Source organism: Hippocampus zosterae, chromosome 9 (assembly GCF_025434085.1).
Source record: "Hippocampus zosterae strain Florida chromosome 9, ASM2543408v3, whole genome shotgun sequence".
Classification (NCBI taxonomy): Eukaryota; Metazoa; Chordata; class Actinopteri; order Syngnathiformes; family Syngnathidae; genus Hippocampus; species Hippocampus zosterae.
Window position 1 is genome coordinate 14,926,492 of NC_067459.1, and position 15,730 is coordinate 14,942,221.

General features: G+C 45.7%; 1 protein-coding gene and 1 long non-coding RNA gene across 4 annotated transcripts in view; both read right to left on the minus strand.

Moving 5' to 3' along the window:
- Positions 1-4,924: 4,924 nt before the first annotated feature.
- On the minus strand, positions 4,925-9,214 carry LOC127607335 (uncharacterized). The gene is made up of 2 exons (XR_007964062.1): positions 9,085-9,214; positions 4,925-7,533 (listed from the first exon to the last, which is right to left on the minus strand). It is a non-coding gene; the product is annotated as an uncharacterized LOC127607335 (long non-coding RNA).
- A 585-nt stretch (positions 9,215-9,799) lies between these two features.
- itga7 (integrin, alpha 7) overlaps positions 9,800-15,730 on the minus strand; it is a 29,458-nt gene continuing 23,527 nt past the window's right edge. For 2 of the 3 annotated variants that reach the window (XM_052075440.1, XM_052075439.1), the window contains exons 21-25: positions 15,506-15,622; positions 15,263-15,376; positions 15,079-15,177; positions 14,559-14,684; positions 9,800-11,899 (exon numbers count right to left, since the gene is read on the minus strand). In XM_052075440.1, coding sequence (XP_051931400.1) covers positions 11,747-11,899; positions 14,559-14,684; positions 15,079-15,177; positions 15,263-15,376; positions 15,506-15,622 — 609 coding nt within the window. In that variant the 3' untranslated portion in view covers positions 9,800-11,746. Of the gene's footprint in view, positions 11,900-14,179; positions 14,348-14,558; positions 14,685-15,078; positions 15,178-15,262; positions 15,377-15,505; positions 15,623-15,730 lie in introns of all 3 variants that reach the window. The other variant, XR_007964043.1, reaches the window with a different exon arrangement.

Here is a 15,730-nt window from a genome sequence, read left to right on the forward strand (position 1 = left end):
ATCGGAATGTTGGACTTCTCAAAAACTGAATCACTTTTAAAAAAGACACACAGGGCATATAGAAATGCTTCTCAGCATTTGAACTGTGGAAATAATAATGATTCTGAGGGATTTCAATTTGTAACTTTCCATGGTCTTTAAAATATCCACAGTCTGACTTAGGTTCTGGCCTCCTCACACAACCTGACTGTTTTCTTTAACTGGTCTCTACGATACAACCAAGCTCTTTTCCACAAATGGATTTCAATCCAAAGTCCGTAACCTCCCGCTGGAAAAGGTTAGTGAGCCGGTGGAATTTTAGCTATTACAAATTTTTGTTTCCAAGCGTTCCCTGGAACCTCCGGGACCCGATGGTGGGTCAATAGGTGTCAAGGCAATTCTAAGTCTCAAGCACCCTCCCAAAAACAGCAACAAAAATTTTTTTGGGCCATGATATAAAGTCAGCCCTCAAGTGTTACCTGCTAAACATCTCCACATAGGCCTATAAAGCGGCCCCATGAGTCTTGCTCCAATAATCCAATAAAATCAAAATGGCAGACATATAACAAGAAGGTAGCTAGCTTTGGCACGGGAAGGTGTCGGGGCACAGCTCAGGTTTGGGTCAGCGAGGACACGGATGAGGTTTTGAAAGCACTCACAGATCCGAGTGCAGCTCCCCTGCTACGACTGGGCCGACGTTCTGTCTGAGGCTGCTGTAAAGATGTCACCGCAGCTTTTATTCTTACGGTTACCTTCCCAAAGGCGCTGGGCCACATCTGCACGGCTGGACTCTCCACGGAGGCCAACGCCGCGGCCGAGATTTGTTCTGGATGGCGACACAGGGTTGTGGGAGGTCGGGAAATGTTGCGGAAAATGCGGGACTAGTCAGCAATCCTTGATCTGTGTTTTTCCATCCATCCATCCATCATCTACCGCTTATCCGGGGCCGGGTCGCGGGGGCAACAGCTTTAGCAGGGAAGCCCAGACTTCCCTCTCCCTAGCTACTTCTTCCAGCTCTCCCCGGGGGATCCCGAGGCGTTCCCAGGCCAGCTGGGTGACATAGTCTCTCCAGCGTGTCCTGGGTCTTCCTCTGGGTCTCCTCCCGGTGGGACATGACCGGAACACCTCACCGGGGAGGCGCTCAGGAGGCATCCGAATCAGATGCCCAAGCCACCTCATCTGGCTCCTCTCGATGTGGAGGAGAAGCGGCTCGACTCTGAGCCCCTCCCGGATGACCGAGCTTCTAACCTTATCTCTAAGGGAGAGCCCGGACACCCTGCGAAGAAAACTCATTTCAGCCGCTTGTATCCGGGATCTCGTTCTTTCGGTCACGACCCATAGCTCGTGACCATAGGTGAGGGTTGGGACGTAGATCGACCGGTAAATTGAGAGCTTCGCCTTTTGGCTCAGCTCCTTCTTCACCACGACAGACCGATACAACGTCCGCATCACAGCAGACGCTGCACCGATCCGCCTGTCGATCTCCCGCTCCCTCCTACCCCCACTCGTGAACAAGACCCCAAGATACTTGAACTCCTCCACTTGGGGTAAGATCTCCTCCCCGACCCGGAGGGGGCACTCCACCCTTTTCCGACTGAGGACCATGGTTTCAGATTTGGAGGTGCTGATTTTCATCCCAACCGCTTCACACTCGGCTGCGAAACGCTCCAGTGAGAGTTGGAGAGCCCCGTTTGAAGGAGCCAACAGCACCACATCATCTGCAAAAAGCAGGGATGAAACACTGAGGCCCCCAAAACGGACCCCCTCAACGCTTCGGCTGCGCCTAGAAATTCTGTCCATAAAGGTTATGAACAGAATCGGCGACAAAGGGCAGCCTTGGCGGAGTCCTACCTCCACTGGAAACGATTCCGACTTACTGCCGGCAATGCGAACCAAACTCTGACATCGGTGGTATAGTGACCGAACAGCCCGTATCAGGGGGTTCGGTACCCCATACCCACGAAGCACCCCCCACAGAACTCCCCGAGGGACACGGTCAAACGCCTTCTCCAAGTCCACAAAACACATGTAGACTGGTTGGGCGAATTCCCACATACCCTCAAGGACCCTGCTAAGGGTGTAGAGCTGGTCCACTGTTCCACGGCCGGGACGAAAACCACACTGCTCCTCCTCAATCTGAGGCTCGACTTCCTGACGGACCCTCCTCTCCAGCACCCCTGAATAGACCTTACCAGGGAGGCTGAGGAGTGTGATCCCTCTGTAGTTGGAACACACCCTCCGGTCCCCCTTTTTAAAAAGAGGGACTACCACCCCGGTCTGCCAATCCAGAGGCACTCTCCCTGTTGTCCACGCGATGTTGCAGAGGCGTGTCAACCAGGACAGCCCCACAACATCCAGAGCCTTGAGGAACTCCGGGCGGATCTCATCCACCCCTGGGGCCTTGCCACCGAGGAGCTTTTTAACCACATCGGTGACTTCAACCACAGAGATAGGAGAGCCCACCTCAGAGCCCCCGGGCTCTGCTTCCTCCAAGGAAGGCGTGTTGGTGGAGTTGAGGAGGTCTTCGAAGTACTCTGCCCACCGGTTCACAACGTCCCGAGTCGAAGTCAGCAGCGCCCCATCCCCACTGTACACAGTGTTAGTGGTGCACTGCTTCCCCCTCCTGAGACGTCGGATGGTGGACCAGAATTTCCTCGGAGCCGTCCGGAAGTCGGCTTCCATGGCCTCACCGAACTCTTCCCACGCTCGGGTTTTTGCCTCGGCGACCACCGAAGCCGCGGCCCGCTTGGCCAATCGATACCCGTCAGCTGCCTCTGGAGTCCCACAGGCCATAAAGGCTCGATAGGACTCCTTCTTCAGCTTGACGGCATCCCTTACTGCTGGTGTCCACCAGCGAGTACGGGGGTTGCCGCCACGACAGGCACCAACCACCTTACGGCCACAACTCAGATTGGCCGCCTCAACAATAGAGGCACGGAACACGGTCCACTCGGGCTCAATGTCCCCCGCCTCCCCCGGAACATGGGAAAAGCTCTGTCGGAGGTGGGAGTTGAAACTCCTTCTGACAGGGGATTCCGCCAGACGCTCCCAACAAACCCTCACTATACGTTTGGGTCTGCCAGGACGGACCGGCATCTTCCCCCACCATCGGAGCCTACTCACCACCAGGTGGTGATCAGTTGACAGCTCCGCCCCTCTCTTCACCCGAGTGTCCAGAACATGCGGCCGCAAATCCGATGATACCACAACAAAGTCGATCATCGAACTGCGACCTAGGGTGTCCTGGTGCCAAGTGCACATATGGACACCCTTATGTTTGAACAAGGTGTTCGTTATGGACAATCCGTGACGAGCACAGAAGTCCAATAACAAAACACCACTCGGGTTCAGATCGGGGGGGCCGTTCCTCCCAATCACGCCCCTCCAGGTCTCACTGTCATTGCCCACGTGAGCATTGAAGTCCCCCAGCAGAACAAGGGAGTCCCCAGCAGGAGTACTCTCCAGCACACCCTCCAAGGACTCCAAAAAGGGTGGGTATGCTGAGCTGCTGTTTGGTGCATATGCACAAACAACAGTCAGGACCCGTCCCCCCACCCGCAGGCGGAGGGAGGCAACCCTCTCGTCTACCGGTGTGAACCCCAATGTACAGGCACTGAGCCGGGGGGCAATGAGTATGCCCACACCTGCTCTGCGCCTCTCACCGTGAGCAACTCCAGAGTGGAAGAGAGTCCAACCCCTCTCGAGAGAACTGGTACCAGAACCCAGGCTGTGTGTGGAGGCAAGTCCGACTATATCCAGTCGGAAATTCTCTGCCTCACACACCAGCTCGGGCTCCTTCCCTGCCAGAGAGGTGACATTCCATGTCCCAAGAGCTAGCTTCTGCAGCCGAGGATCGGACCGCCAGGGTCCCCGCCTTTGGCTGCCGCCCAGCTCACATTGCACCCGACCCCTTTGGCCCCTCTCATGGGTGGTGAGCCCATGGGAAGGGGGACCCACGTTGCCTCTTCGGGCTGTGCCCGGCCGGGCCCCATGGGTGTAGGCCCGGCCACCAGGCGCTTGCCAACGAGCCCCACCTCCAGGCCTGGCTCCAGAGGGGGGCCCCGGTGACCCGCGTCCGGGCAAGGGAAACCTTGGTCCATATATTTTGTTCATCATAAGGGGTCTTTGAGCCGTGCTTTGTCTGGCCCATCACCTAGAACCTGTTTGCCATGGGTGACCCTGCCAGGGGCATAAAGCCCCAGACAACTTAGCTTCTAGGATCATTGGGACACACAAACCCCTCCACCACGGTAAGGTGACGACTCACGGAGGGGGATCTGTGTTTTTGTTGATTTTTTTTTTTTTTTAGAATTAATTTTGTTTCAGTTTGTGCCACCTTTTTCCGTGCAACCTTTTCATCTCCGCCTGTACTTGTTTCAATCAATTAGCTTCCTCCAGCTACTTATGTTTTTTTTTCTGGGTGTGCCTCGTTGTCTCGTCAATGAGCTTATATTTCGTGTTGTGTTGTCTTTTATATCATGTAGCCTTTGTCAACATGTTTTCCCAGTTGGCCTCAGTGTTGAGGGTTAATTTCTCCCATATTTCTTTTAATCATTGTGCGATTATTATTATTTTTCTTTCTTTTTTTTTAAATACATACATGCTGAACTTATATAGCGCTTTCACAACAGCGGCAGCTGTAACAAAGCGCTTAACAAAACAGTTAACATAAAGTAAAATAATAAACACAACACATAACATAAAACACGGACAGTTGTGCAGTTCTAACCACTTTTCCATAACACGCTTTGTTGTTTGAAGCAGTTTGAGATGAAAGAGGAGAGAATCAAAGTGTCCTTTAACCAGTAGATCAGAGACGTCATGCTCAAAATGTGCACACGTCGGCTACAAGCTACGTTTCAAAGTCAACAAGAAGCTGTAGCATCCATTGATGAAAAAAGAGATTGGTTCACTTGTCCGAATCGTTGAATTAATCGTTGATGGATAAATCATGCCGCCGTCTTTTGTTTTGCCTTCTTCAACCTTCCCGTGCTTGGGTTTCCCACATCAAAACCACGAAAACCCAAATCCATGCCATTACTCAACTACTTCCTCCTGTGATAACAGAACTAATTACAACTATGAGAACAGCAAACTCGAAAGTCATTCCTCATGTCACAGCTCCAAACACAAAATACAGTATTTGCATTCTCACATTCATTCCCAGATGGCTGCAATTTGCCGTGCGAGGTGATGAGCTGACTATGGGGAGCCATTCAAGCTTATAGTCTCTGGCCTCAGGGCACTTTGACAAATGAGGTGAGGAATTGTTTTTGTCAGTATTTTATCAACAACAAAAAAGAACCGAGCCCCAAAAGTCTAACTCACTAGCTTAGCATTCGCTGTCTCATCTGAAAGGTTGGGCGGGTGAAGGGTGGAGCTCACATGGTTCTATCGTGTTATAGTGAGCGTGGTGTCCAGCTCAACGTTCCTTGCCCTAAAAAGTTAGGTCAATAAAGTATATTTTATGTTACACAAAGGCTCAAAAGAAGCATTTTGGAGTTTACATTTTGGTCGGGTTCTTGCAAATGTGATGGCTGAGGAAATGAACCGAAGCTTAGACACGTTGAACGCACGCAAGAATGAATCGCGAAAATTATTCACGACTCCACCCGTTGAATTTACACACCAAAGAGTCTGAACTGAATAATTTGATGAATTATGGAATTGTCAGTCAATCCTCTCCTGAAAACAAAAGCAGTTCCAGGTTGGCATGCAACGTTTCTTCAGCCCTGACCAAGTGACGTATTTTTCAGTGCATGAGTGAACACTGTCTTAAATCCATATTTGACTTTGCAGCTCGTGACTTGTTTGCCATGTGCTAAAAGCGCAACAATGTCGCACAATATGCAATATATTCAATATATTCAAACTTCACGGTGTGACCAATAACTATGGCATCTCTAAATTAGACTGAAGACACCTTGCGGCTTCATCTGACAAAGAGGCTCCAGCCTTGCTGTGACGTGGCCTCACTAATAGTGTTATCAGGTTTCTGTTGACTACAAAATTTGTCCGCCAGATAAAGGAACAAAGAACACCGGGAGCTTTGAAGTGGCCAAATGGTGCCAAGTGTGGTGAGAAGAGTGTCTCCCGGTGACCAGTTGGTGCTGCGAGGCCACCAAAAGGTACGAGCAAAGTCCTCCTCTGCAGAATCACTCTGCAGTTCTCCACAGCGATCTTTTGACTTGTTCCTAACCTTGCAGGGGGTGCCATTGAGTGAGTTTTGAGGGGGTTGTATTCCAAACCCCCAAAACACAAACATTTGCATGAGGGTGTGGGTCCTTGAAACAAATAGTCGGTTTTAGGTTATGTTGAGTTCCCCGACAAAGTAGACGAAAACATCCAGGACCGTGTTGAGATACAAGTTAAATTTGTTTCATGGCCAAACTCAAAACGCTTGTATCTCAAATCATCTTTTCCCATTGAAATAAATGAAAATGTTATTCTGATCCGTAAGGGATTTGGCGCCTTGCTCCATGGCAGCAATACGTGTTTTTTCTGTCCCATGACTGGTTTCTACCATGTCTTTTATGGACTGCTGCTGCGTAATATCAAAAGATCATGTTGCAGTCAAACATGGGGATCCAAAAAGTACACTAAATTGTGATTAGCCGACCCATCGATTCATATTCTGTCCTGCATATCTCATTGTGGTATCAGGTAAGATGGAGACTATTCTGACTAAATTTGGGTACGCCAAGGATTGTTCACCAGCCAAGCATAGGGCGCAATTTCACATTAACACCTATTGACAATTTCGGAAACCTAACATTCATGTTTTTGGAATGTGAGAAGAAGGCCGAGTATTCATGAAAAACCCACACAAGCATCATGATACAAACTTCACTCAGCAGTGCTCAGATTCAAACCCAGAACCCGTCGACTGTCAAATAGACTTGTTAACCCCCTACACTGTCTTGCCTGTGATTACCCCTGGAAGAGCAATTCAACATTGGTTATTTTTTTTTACTAAGAAGTAGTAAGACATTGACTTGAAGACCAAATGAACCAATGTGGACTGCATTGTGTGATTCTACTTGACATATTTTTAATGATTCGATTGTGTTCCTGTTAAAATGTTTCGAAACCGTGGCGGCCGAGGCCCGGACATGTGTAGCCGTTAAATCGGCTTTGTCATAACAGTTACGTATGAGCCAGGTTACCACCTTCCACTGACGCGCAACTGTCTGCCCTTATCGCAGTTCCTCAGAAATTCTGTGGTCATGAGTGACGTGCTTCCACCATAACGGGCGGCATCAAAACAAAGCGCAAGAGAGAGGAAGTGAAAAAGAAGCGAAGTAAAAGTTTAATCAAACCGCATGAATTTCCCCATTTTCTGTTCCGCTTGACAATCAAGATGTAGCTGTTATGACCTATGCATCATATTGCGGCTTTAGCGCCACATCTGGCTTGAGTGCACAAATCAGACATAAATAAAGACATTTAAGGAGGTTATCGGGGGTATTTGGCTTGATGATGATCCGTGCGCCTCCAGGTGGGACTGCAGCATGTGACATCACTCCGTCTGCATGCTTGAGCAGATTACAAATCCTAAGAGGTGCAAAGAGATCTGTATCAGTGGTGGCTTTCAGGGATTCGGGTTTCAGACTTGCCCGAGCGCCGGGAGACCCGCCGCCATGCTGCTTTGGCTGAGATGCGGGAAATGGGTGGCAGCTTGGAAATTCGGGGGGTTGAGAGCAGGGATGACATACAGTCAATGCACGACTGTACTATCCTGCTGCAGTGACAAAATACTCTTAAAGCTTTCTTTTTTGGAAGTGCTTGCATTTAGATGATTGTTTTTTCTTTTTCAAGTGGACCTAAAAAATGACTGGCAATGAGGTATAGGACAGTTTTCCCAATCTTTATTCAACCTGTTTTAAATAGAGAAAAATCTCATGGCACACCACCTAACAAAAAATGCACCCACGCCGTGTAAATTCTAGGCCTGTTTAATTAAGCACAAAGCTGATATTATCGCAGAGGGGTCATCATTTTTTTGGTTGTCTGAATCGTAACAGCATTGATAGTAAGCCTTCAACCATTTAAGAATGTTTACAGCAGGTGTCTCCAATTTGCGGCCTAGGGGTTCTTTGCGGCCTGAAGGATGGTATTTTGTGGCCCCACATTTTTTTGTTTTTGCTGTGTCATTATCCTGAATGTTTTGTGTGTGTGTGTAGCCCAGCCTCATGACAGCTGTGGTTAAAACGTAATTCTGAAGTGACCCCAAGTGCAAGGAAAGAAGGGTTTGACAGTAATTAGTCTGCGTGTCGCAATCTTTAAAGATAGCGGCTATTGATAAATTTACAAGCGAACTCGCCATGTTGACGTGCTACCACAAACCCCTCACATGCTCAACATGGAAGAACGACTGAGCAAAATATGTAATAAACTCAACTCAACTCAACTGTATTTATAGAGCACTTCGAAGCAGGCCATCGCTGCATACAAAGTGCTGTACTTGGAGCAATTAACATATACAAAAAACAGCAAAGCAAATCAGTAACAAAGACGGTAGAAAGCACTGAACAGCAAAACCATGAACAAATCTAAGTCATGCTGAGTCAAATGCCAAAGAATACAAGTGAGTATAATGTATAATTTATAATAAAGTATAAATTCCATTCATTGGGTCGAATATATTAATCATACAAGGGGTGGGGCGGTGGGGGGGATGACATTCGAACTCTATATGACATTTCCTGAACCAATATAGTGATTGATGATAGGTGGTTGTCCCCTTACTCCATTCCCTTACGCTGAATAGCATTAATCGTACATTTGGACAGGAATCTAGTACAAATGGAGCTTTTTCTCCTTTGAGTTTTTGAACGTTTCCTCTAATGGATGGTGTCGACAAGTACTACACTTGATTTAAGTTGATCCTTGATTGCCTTCCCTTTACATTTGAAATGCTTAAATTGTGGCTGACTTTTATGACCAACAGACTTCTTCCCAGGCAGATTTGTGCTCCTTGAGGGGACTTCCAGGCTTTCGTGAAACATGAATTTACTTATCTAGTGATGTTTTTGCAACCTACCATGTCATCTTTTAAGTCTGACTATGTGAGGACTCACATAAAGAATAAAATGTCATAGTCACCCTCCGAAGTTCTCTCCACCCATTCGCCTCACTGTGTTGTGATGCAGCGCAGACTCACTGTACACGGCACTGCACTGTGCCGACAGGAAATCTCCCCACACTCATACGAGCCTGGACAAGAACATAAGAGTCATTCATTGGGTAATATGTGAGCAAGAAAAATGAAACAAAATGTGACCGGCGGCTGTTGGAAACTCGTAGTGTTGTTTACCTCGCGCCAGTCTGGTCATACGTTGTAATGTTGGAAGTATGACACCAGAACAGCTCAGCTTGCAATGCCAAGACATAAACCCCATCGAGCAATCATTTTAACCTGCAAAAGAGGAAAATGAAAGGTGTCACCCCCGGAAACAAACAGATGAAGGAGGCTGCAGTGTGAAGCCTAGGTTGAAATGTTTCGCCAAAAAATACAAAAGGTTAGTGACGTTAAGTGTCCCACAAATTTTATGCAGTTTTGCAAGCAAATGATTAAGAAATTAAATATTCAGGATCTGTCACTTTAGGATGCTTTAAGCACGTGTGCTCCAATGCTCAACTAAAAATCCATTCCAGATGAAATTATAATGGTTTGTTGCCATATGAAATGATATAAAGCAAACATAAAACATATGATTATACAGTATATAGCCTGTAAATTTAAAATGTTTTTGTCTCTGCTCTGGTCCAGATCCACAGGCACACACTCGGCACTCAACCTCAAATTATGCAACACGCGTTTAGAAGTAATTGTTTATTCAGAGACATGAACATGAAATTGCCTCAAACTCTAAGAGGAGTTTGTTGGACGCTTTTCTGATAACATATGAAAGATCTGTTTTATCAAGTGATTCATAACAGCGGATCAGATTCAATATGCGCATATTTAATTTCCAAAACATATTTCATAAGCAAACACCAGGAATGGAGGATATTGTTGAGCAACACAGGAAATGCCGCCTGAGTCAGAACCATTTCCTGCACGTTGATCCGGATGATCAACACCTCAAGTGACCCAAAGCAAAAACTCTCAGTTTGCTTAGTGTAGCACCCCCTCTGCTGGATGCATGTGACAATGACATCAAGAACAAAGAATTACGCTTTTGAAACGACTATGAGGATCCAGGTTTGTGGTGCAATGCAGCGGATGCATTGTCAAATGCAATTAGGCCTCCATTCCCACCGTGTCAACAAATCCAACCTAGCATTTTTGTGCGTTTGACAAAAGTTAGTTCAGGTCTGCTTACCTTTTTGCTTTGATGTCGTTTTTCTCCTTACATCCATTGTAAAAATGAATGGCGATTGCGCTAAACCACGAGTGGGGATAGCAGGTAACAAAATGGACTTGTTTGTTCAATTTCACACTTGATGAATGGACAGAAACTCCCAACTATACATAGTTTGTACATACAAACAATTAAAGAGCACACGTTCCATAATATATCCTCTTTAGGTAATATATGGAGTATTGAAACGTCTACTGAATTGTAAAATCTTTTGTACCTGTCCCAAACAAAACAAAACAAAAAAATTGCGTTACACATTACAACTAAAACCACATCTGACCACCTTTGACCATCAGGACCTGCTCATTCAAAAGGTGAACAACACACACACACACACACACAGAAATGCAGAAACGCACGACAGATCATGATTTTTGCGGGTATTAAAGGAAGACGTGTTCTTTGACGTTTCCGTGGTAACAAACAACAATGAACTGATTGTCGTCAGCGGCAAACAACAGTCTCAGTCAGGTAAAGATTTAAAATAAAGACGCTCAAGCGGCAAGAGGACTCATTGATGAATTTAAGATGACTCATTGTGAAATATTCAAGAAGAAAAAGTGAAATGAGAAAAAGATCAAAATCAGGAAAATGTTGCTGCTCACCAGATTGATGAAAACTGTGAGGGTAATTTTATTACCCCTGGCAAGGGTGAAAGTGCAAGTTGCATTCCTTTCCTTATAAAGCGAGGACTCCTTGTACAGTCCGCATGCATCGGGGCCAAATGCTGTTGTGAGATGTGTGTGTGTGTGTGTGTGTGTGTGTGTGTGTATGTGTGCGTATAGATGATTTTCACAGTCATGGCCCAACCTGAAAATGAATCTGACACCAACCAGTGTGCATGTTTTGGGTGAATGGGATGAAATTGGAATATGTCAGAAATCAGGTCTGCCCATAAATCGCATGTTTTTGCCATACCCACTTTTAGGCCCAGGATTTCTGGTAAACTTACACAAGAACCAGGGTCCCACACAAAAAAGCAAAAAAAAATAAAAAATAAAATAAAATACCCCAAAACAACAACAACAACAAAAAAACCCAGCACTACTTAGGGGAACTGATTTTCGGCCATTTCAATCTGTCTGCCTTGCAGATACTAAAACTAATAATATTATATAAAAACTGCCCATATGGGTCATCAATGCAACAGCAGTTCAGGCAAAACCAAAACCAAAAAACAAATCAACACATAGAGTAGTAGTCCTTGTCACAGGCTACCTCACCATCGTCCCATATGTTTAACAATCATCATATATGCTTCAAACACACCACGATGGCCAAACAATCACTCAAGATGCAGTCTTCAGCAATGTGCTAGTGTCACCACTGCAGTATGTCCAAATGAGTGACACGATCAGAAGGGGGTGGTAGGTTGAGGATGTATGTGTGTGTGGGTGTGTTTAAGAAGACCCATCGCTCCAGTGTGTGGTCCATTCCTTTTTATGAATGCCAGATTTCTCTGTCTGGAACTGTGGCCGCTCCTGGCGAGGGATCTTCACCGCGTGGTACTGAGGCAGTTTGTCTTTGAGATGGGCCCGTTGGAAGAAACCACACTGGGGACACAGTCACAAAGGAAACAGGAAGAAATACACACAATTAACAGACTCAATGAGCTGACGCGTTATTTCGCAGAGTGGTAGTTAAGGGAAGTTGGATTTCCAAGTCATTTAAAAATCTCCATTCCGAATAAGCCACACTGACCAATAATGGAAGAGAATAAAATGTTACTCTGGTGGAAATGGCAAATAGCATTTTTTTTAAAATTACTTACATGGAGACATGACAACAGACTGCTGCAGCAAAGTGGAGACTATGGAGCACAACACTGCAGTGTCCGGCATGCTGTTCATCACTCCACATGTTGCCTATTTACAAATCACACACCTCGAGCTTCCTCTTCCCTTACTCGACCACCTCACTGTATTTCCTCCTGCCAGAGCTCCCCCTACAGGCCCCTGCTATTACTGTCACATTCCCCTCCTGCTGCCATCTACCCCATTCAATCCATCATCACAGCCAGACTCCTCCGCCTCTACAATATCCATCTATCCATTTTCTAATCCGCTTATCCTCACAAGGGTCGCGGGAATGCTGGAGCCTATCCCAGCTGACTTCAGGCAGTTGGCGGCCTACAACCTAAACAGATTGCCAGTCGATCATAGAGCATTTCTTTTCCTAAGGCAACAGTGCAAGCTGGCTTCTCTGTTCATTTTTGTCCTCTGTCTCATCTTAAAATAATGTGATGGCAAGAAACCAGACTCTTGCAGCAAAGTTGAGACTGTGGAGTATAATGCTGCAGTGACTAGAAAATAAGGGTGTGTTTATTTTTTATCATTTCTAGACACAACGTGTAAACTTGTAGGCCCCAGAGACTAATTTTGGAGTATTCAGTTTTTCTCGCCACATTGTACACATCAGTACGAATGAAAGACACTAACAAACAACAAAAAATAGAGGAGACTGGGCAGAGAAGACCTTCTGCTTTAAAAACTGGTGACTGTGGCGTATAATACTGCGGCATCCAAGTAACCGAATTAAACGCATCGATTGGAACAAGACAGAATAACAAACAATGACAATGGAGGAGAACGAGGAAAGCAAAATTTCATCCGACAGGAGACTCAGGGCAGCAAGAAAATGGAATAGGTGTTGTTATTCCACACACTAACATGTCAACGTGCTCTGAGGAAACACTCCAAGAACCCTTTGATTGTGTTACACACCCACACAAAGACACGTGGAAGTAAAACAATAATTTAGTTGTGATGCGTGTGTGACAAGCCAAGCAAGTGTGTGGGACAAGTGCAGACAATCCACTGCGACACACAGCATGGCAAGCGTCTCGAAAGCTGGCGGCTGAAGCTGGACGTGTGGTGTTCACAGGATGAAATAAATTTACAGTAAAAAAAATAAAGTTAGTCTTTAAGTATTTTTAAATAGGATTCAAATGTGGATTCAAATGCGGATGCATGTATTACATTGTGGATTAACTTTTTAAAATGTATTTTAATGTAATTTTATACAGATACAAAACAATTGGCAAATTGTGTTGAAATAGTAACAGTAATATAATGACAGTTTGGGGTCCTTTTTTTTCATTTTCATTTTTCCACACCTCATCTGAATAAGTGAAGGTATTCAGAAAAAAAAAAAGAAGATTAAACTTTCGATTCACGTGTGGATCTTTCTATTAAATTGTGCACAAATTAAATAACTGTCACATTACCTGAGATAATTTGATTTGTGATTTTTGGTATCTGTCGGGGCTCCACACTGCTCCAAAAAGTTAAAGTTAAACTTTCATCTACTCACGCCTGTGCAAGCAGTAAATTTGCTGTTTAAAAAAATTATATAGTTTATATTTTTTAACCCTTTCAGGCACAGCGATTACTACAGTGTAAAGTTTATCATGATATCAGGTTACAGGGTACATGATGGGGTTAATATTTAAGAAACAAATTTAATAACTATTAATAGAATCCCAAGAGGGGGACTTTAGTCTCGACTCTGTTTCAGAAGTAGAAAAAACCGGGCCTTCTAGTGTTGAAGTCAATAAGAAATTGAAGGTCATTGTTTATTGATAGATGCTTGAAAAAATAGGATTATAATTTGAATTCGGCTCCATGTATTAAATTCTGCATTCATTCATGATTGAGAAACAGCACTGCATCAAACCGAGAGCTGTTTCAAATATTTGTCTTACCACAAAGTCAAGAATATACTATTTTAGAGGTGAGAATGTTTGATACATCACTTAATATCTTTATTGATGTCATCCTTGTGAACACCGGGCCACCGTGAGCTAAAAGCAACCGTGTGGCGGCCATCTTTACCGCTTTGAGGGAGACAGATGGAGGGGAGAGAGCAGACCCGACTGAAATGTATTCTCATTACAGTTCCGAGGCCTGCTTCTCCACCTCCGAGGGCTGGACGCCCAAATGGGCGCGGTAATACTCCGTGTCATAGTGTTGGCGCCTCTGGCTGCGCTTGAAGAAGCCACACTGAGGTTCAAAAGAAGGAGGTGAAAGAGAACAAGGAAGAAGTTCAGCAGTGAAAAGAGGACAAATTGTCACGTTTCCACCAACCAACCAAAATGTTTTGTAACTATCAAAACCATCAAATGATCTTTTGAACACTCTTCAGCTGTAAATTTCATAAAGTGGAATGACGGCTTTGAATAGTTATGAGGGAACTATATGATGATGTCATTACCCGCCACAGTATGCAGACCAGCAGGGTGAGCAGAAGGATGCCTGCCAGGATGGCGATGAGAATGATCCACCAGGGGATTGAGTATTGATCCACTAGACCGGGCTCGGGATAGATCATCACCGGAACCTACGCAACATAAAGATAACTCGGATTGGACATCTCGGTCAGAAGTGATAATTCTGAAAAGAGCCAGCAACATCGAAATGGGACACCCTGTGGGGTGGGTTTTTTTTGGGGGGGGGGGGTGCTTAAACTTACATAACATTAACCGTTTCATGCACCAATAATGATATGAACATGATAGGCTGTCCACTGGAGTAACCACTGTCCCTGAAAGGGTTAAGGATTTAAATTAAAGTTTGAATGTGTCATTCACCCCCAAAGACATATTTTCATGTCTTTTCAGAATCCACACATTCAATTCCAGGTACTTCTTTCTTTTTTTTTTGTAAGATTCCCCCCATGTCGGTTTGTGTGTACATAAAACTTCTTGGTGCGGGGTTTTATTTGAATAAGTTACCTGTGCTGCAGCATCCCTGAGGAGCAGATGTTTGATGGTGGATTTGACGGTGATTTCTGCTCTGACCAGCAGCTCCAGAGCGCTAACAGTCGGGAACTCCTGCAAACCCATGGCAGGTGGGGGGCACTCGTGTCATGAAAGAGCATGGGGTTCTTGGCTGCCAAAACATCCCCGTAAATTGTACCTCGATGAAAGTGCTGTTCCACAGCCTGCCATGGATCTTGAGCACCGCCTGTCCGGAGAACCTGTGTAGGGGGCACTGCAAGAGCACGCAACGTGCTGACCCCAGGAGACAATCCTGTCACACCAACAAAAAAATAAATAAAATCAATAATCGCAAAAGTCACCCAAATTGGGGTGAAATAGTCCAAGGTCCAGCATCGTATTTTTTGTGTGCTGTAATGATTTACAGTATTCTTCCTCTCACCAGCTTGAGTGACTTGCGTCTCTCGGAAGCAGCCACAGCCGGAGCGGTTCGTTTCACGCTGCCGCTGCTCGTCTCTTGGCCTTCGAGATCCAGGTGGGAGCGGCGAACTCGCCGAGCCTGGTAACAAGCCGAGCAGACAAACAACACAAACACGAAAGCTTTCATGACGCGACCATACTTTTAAGTAGGAGTTTAGTTTGTCCTGTGCAAAAGTCAATTTTAATG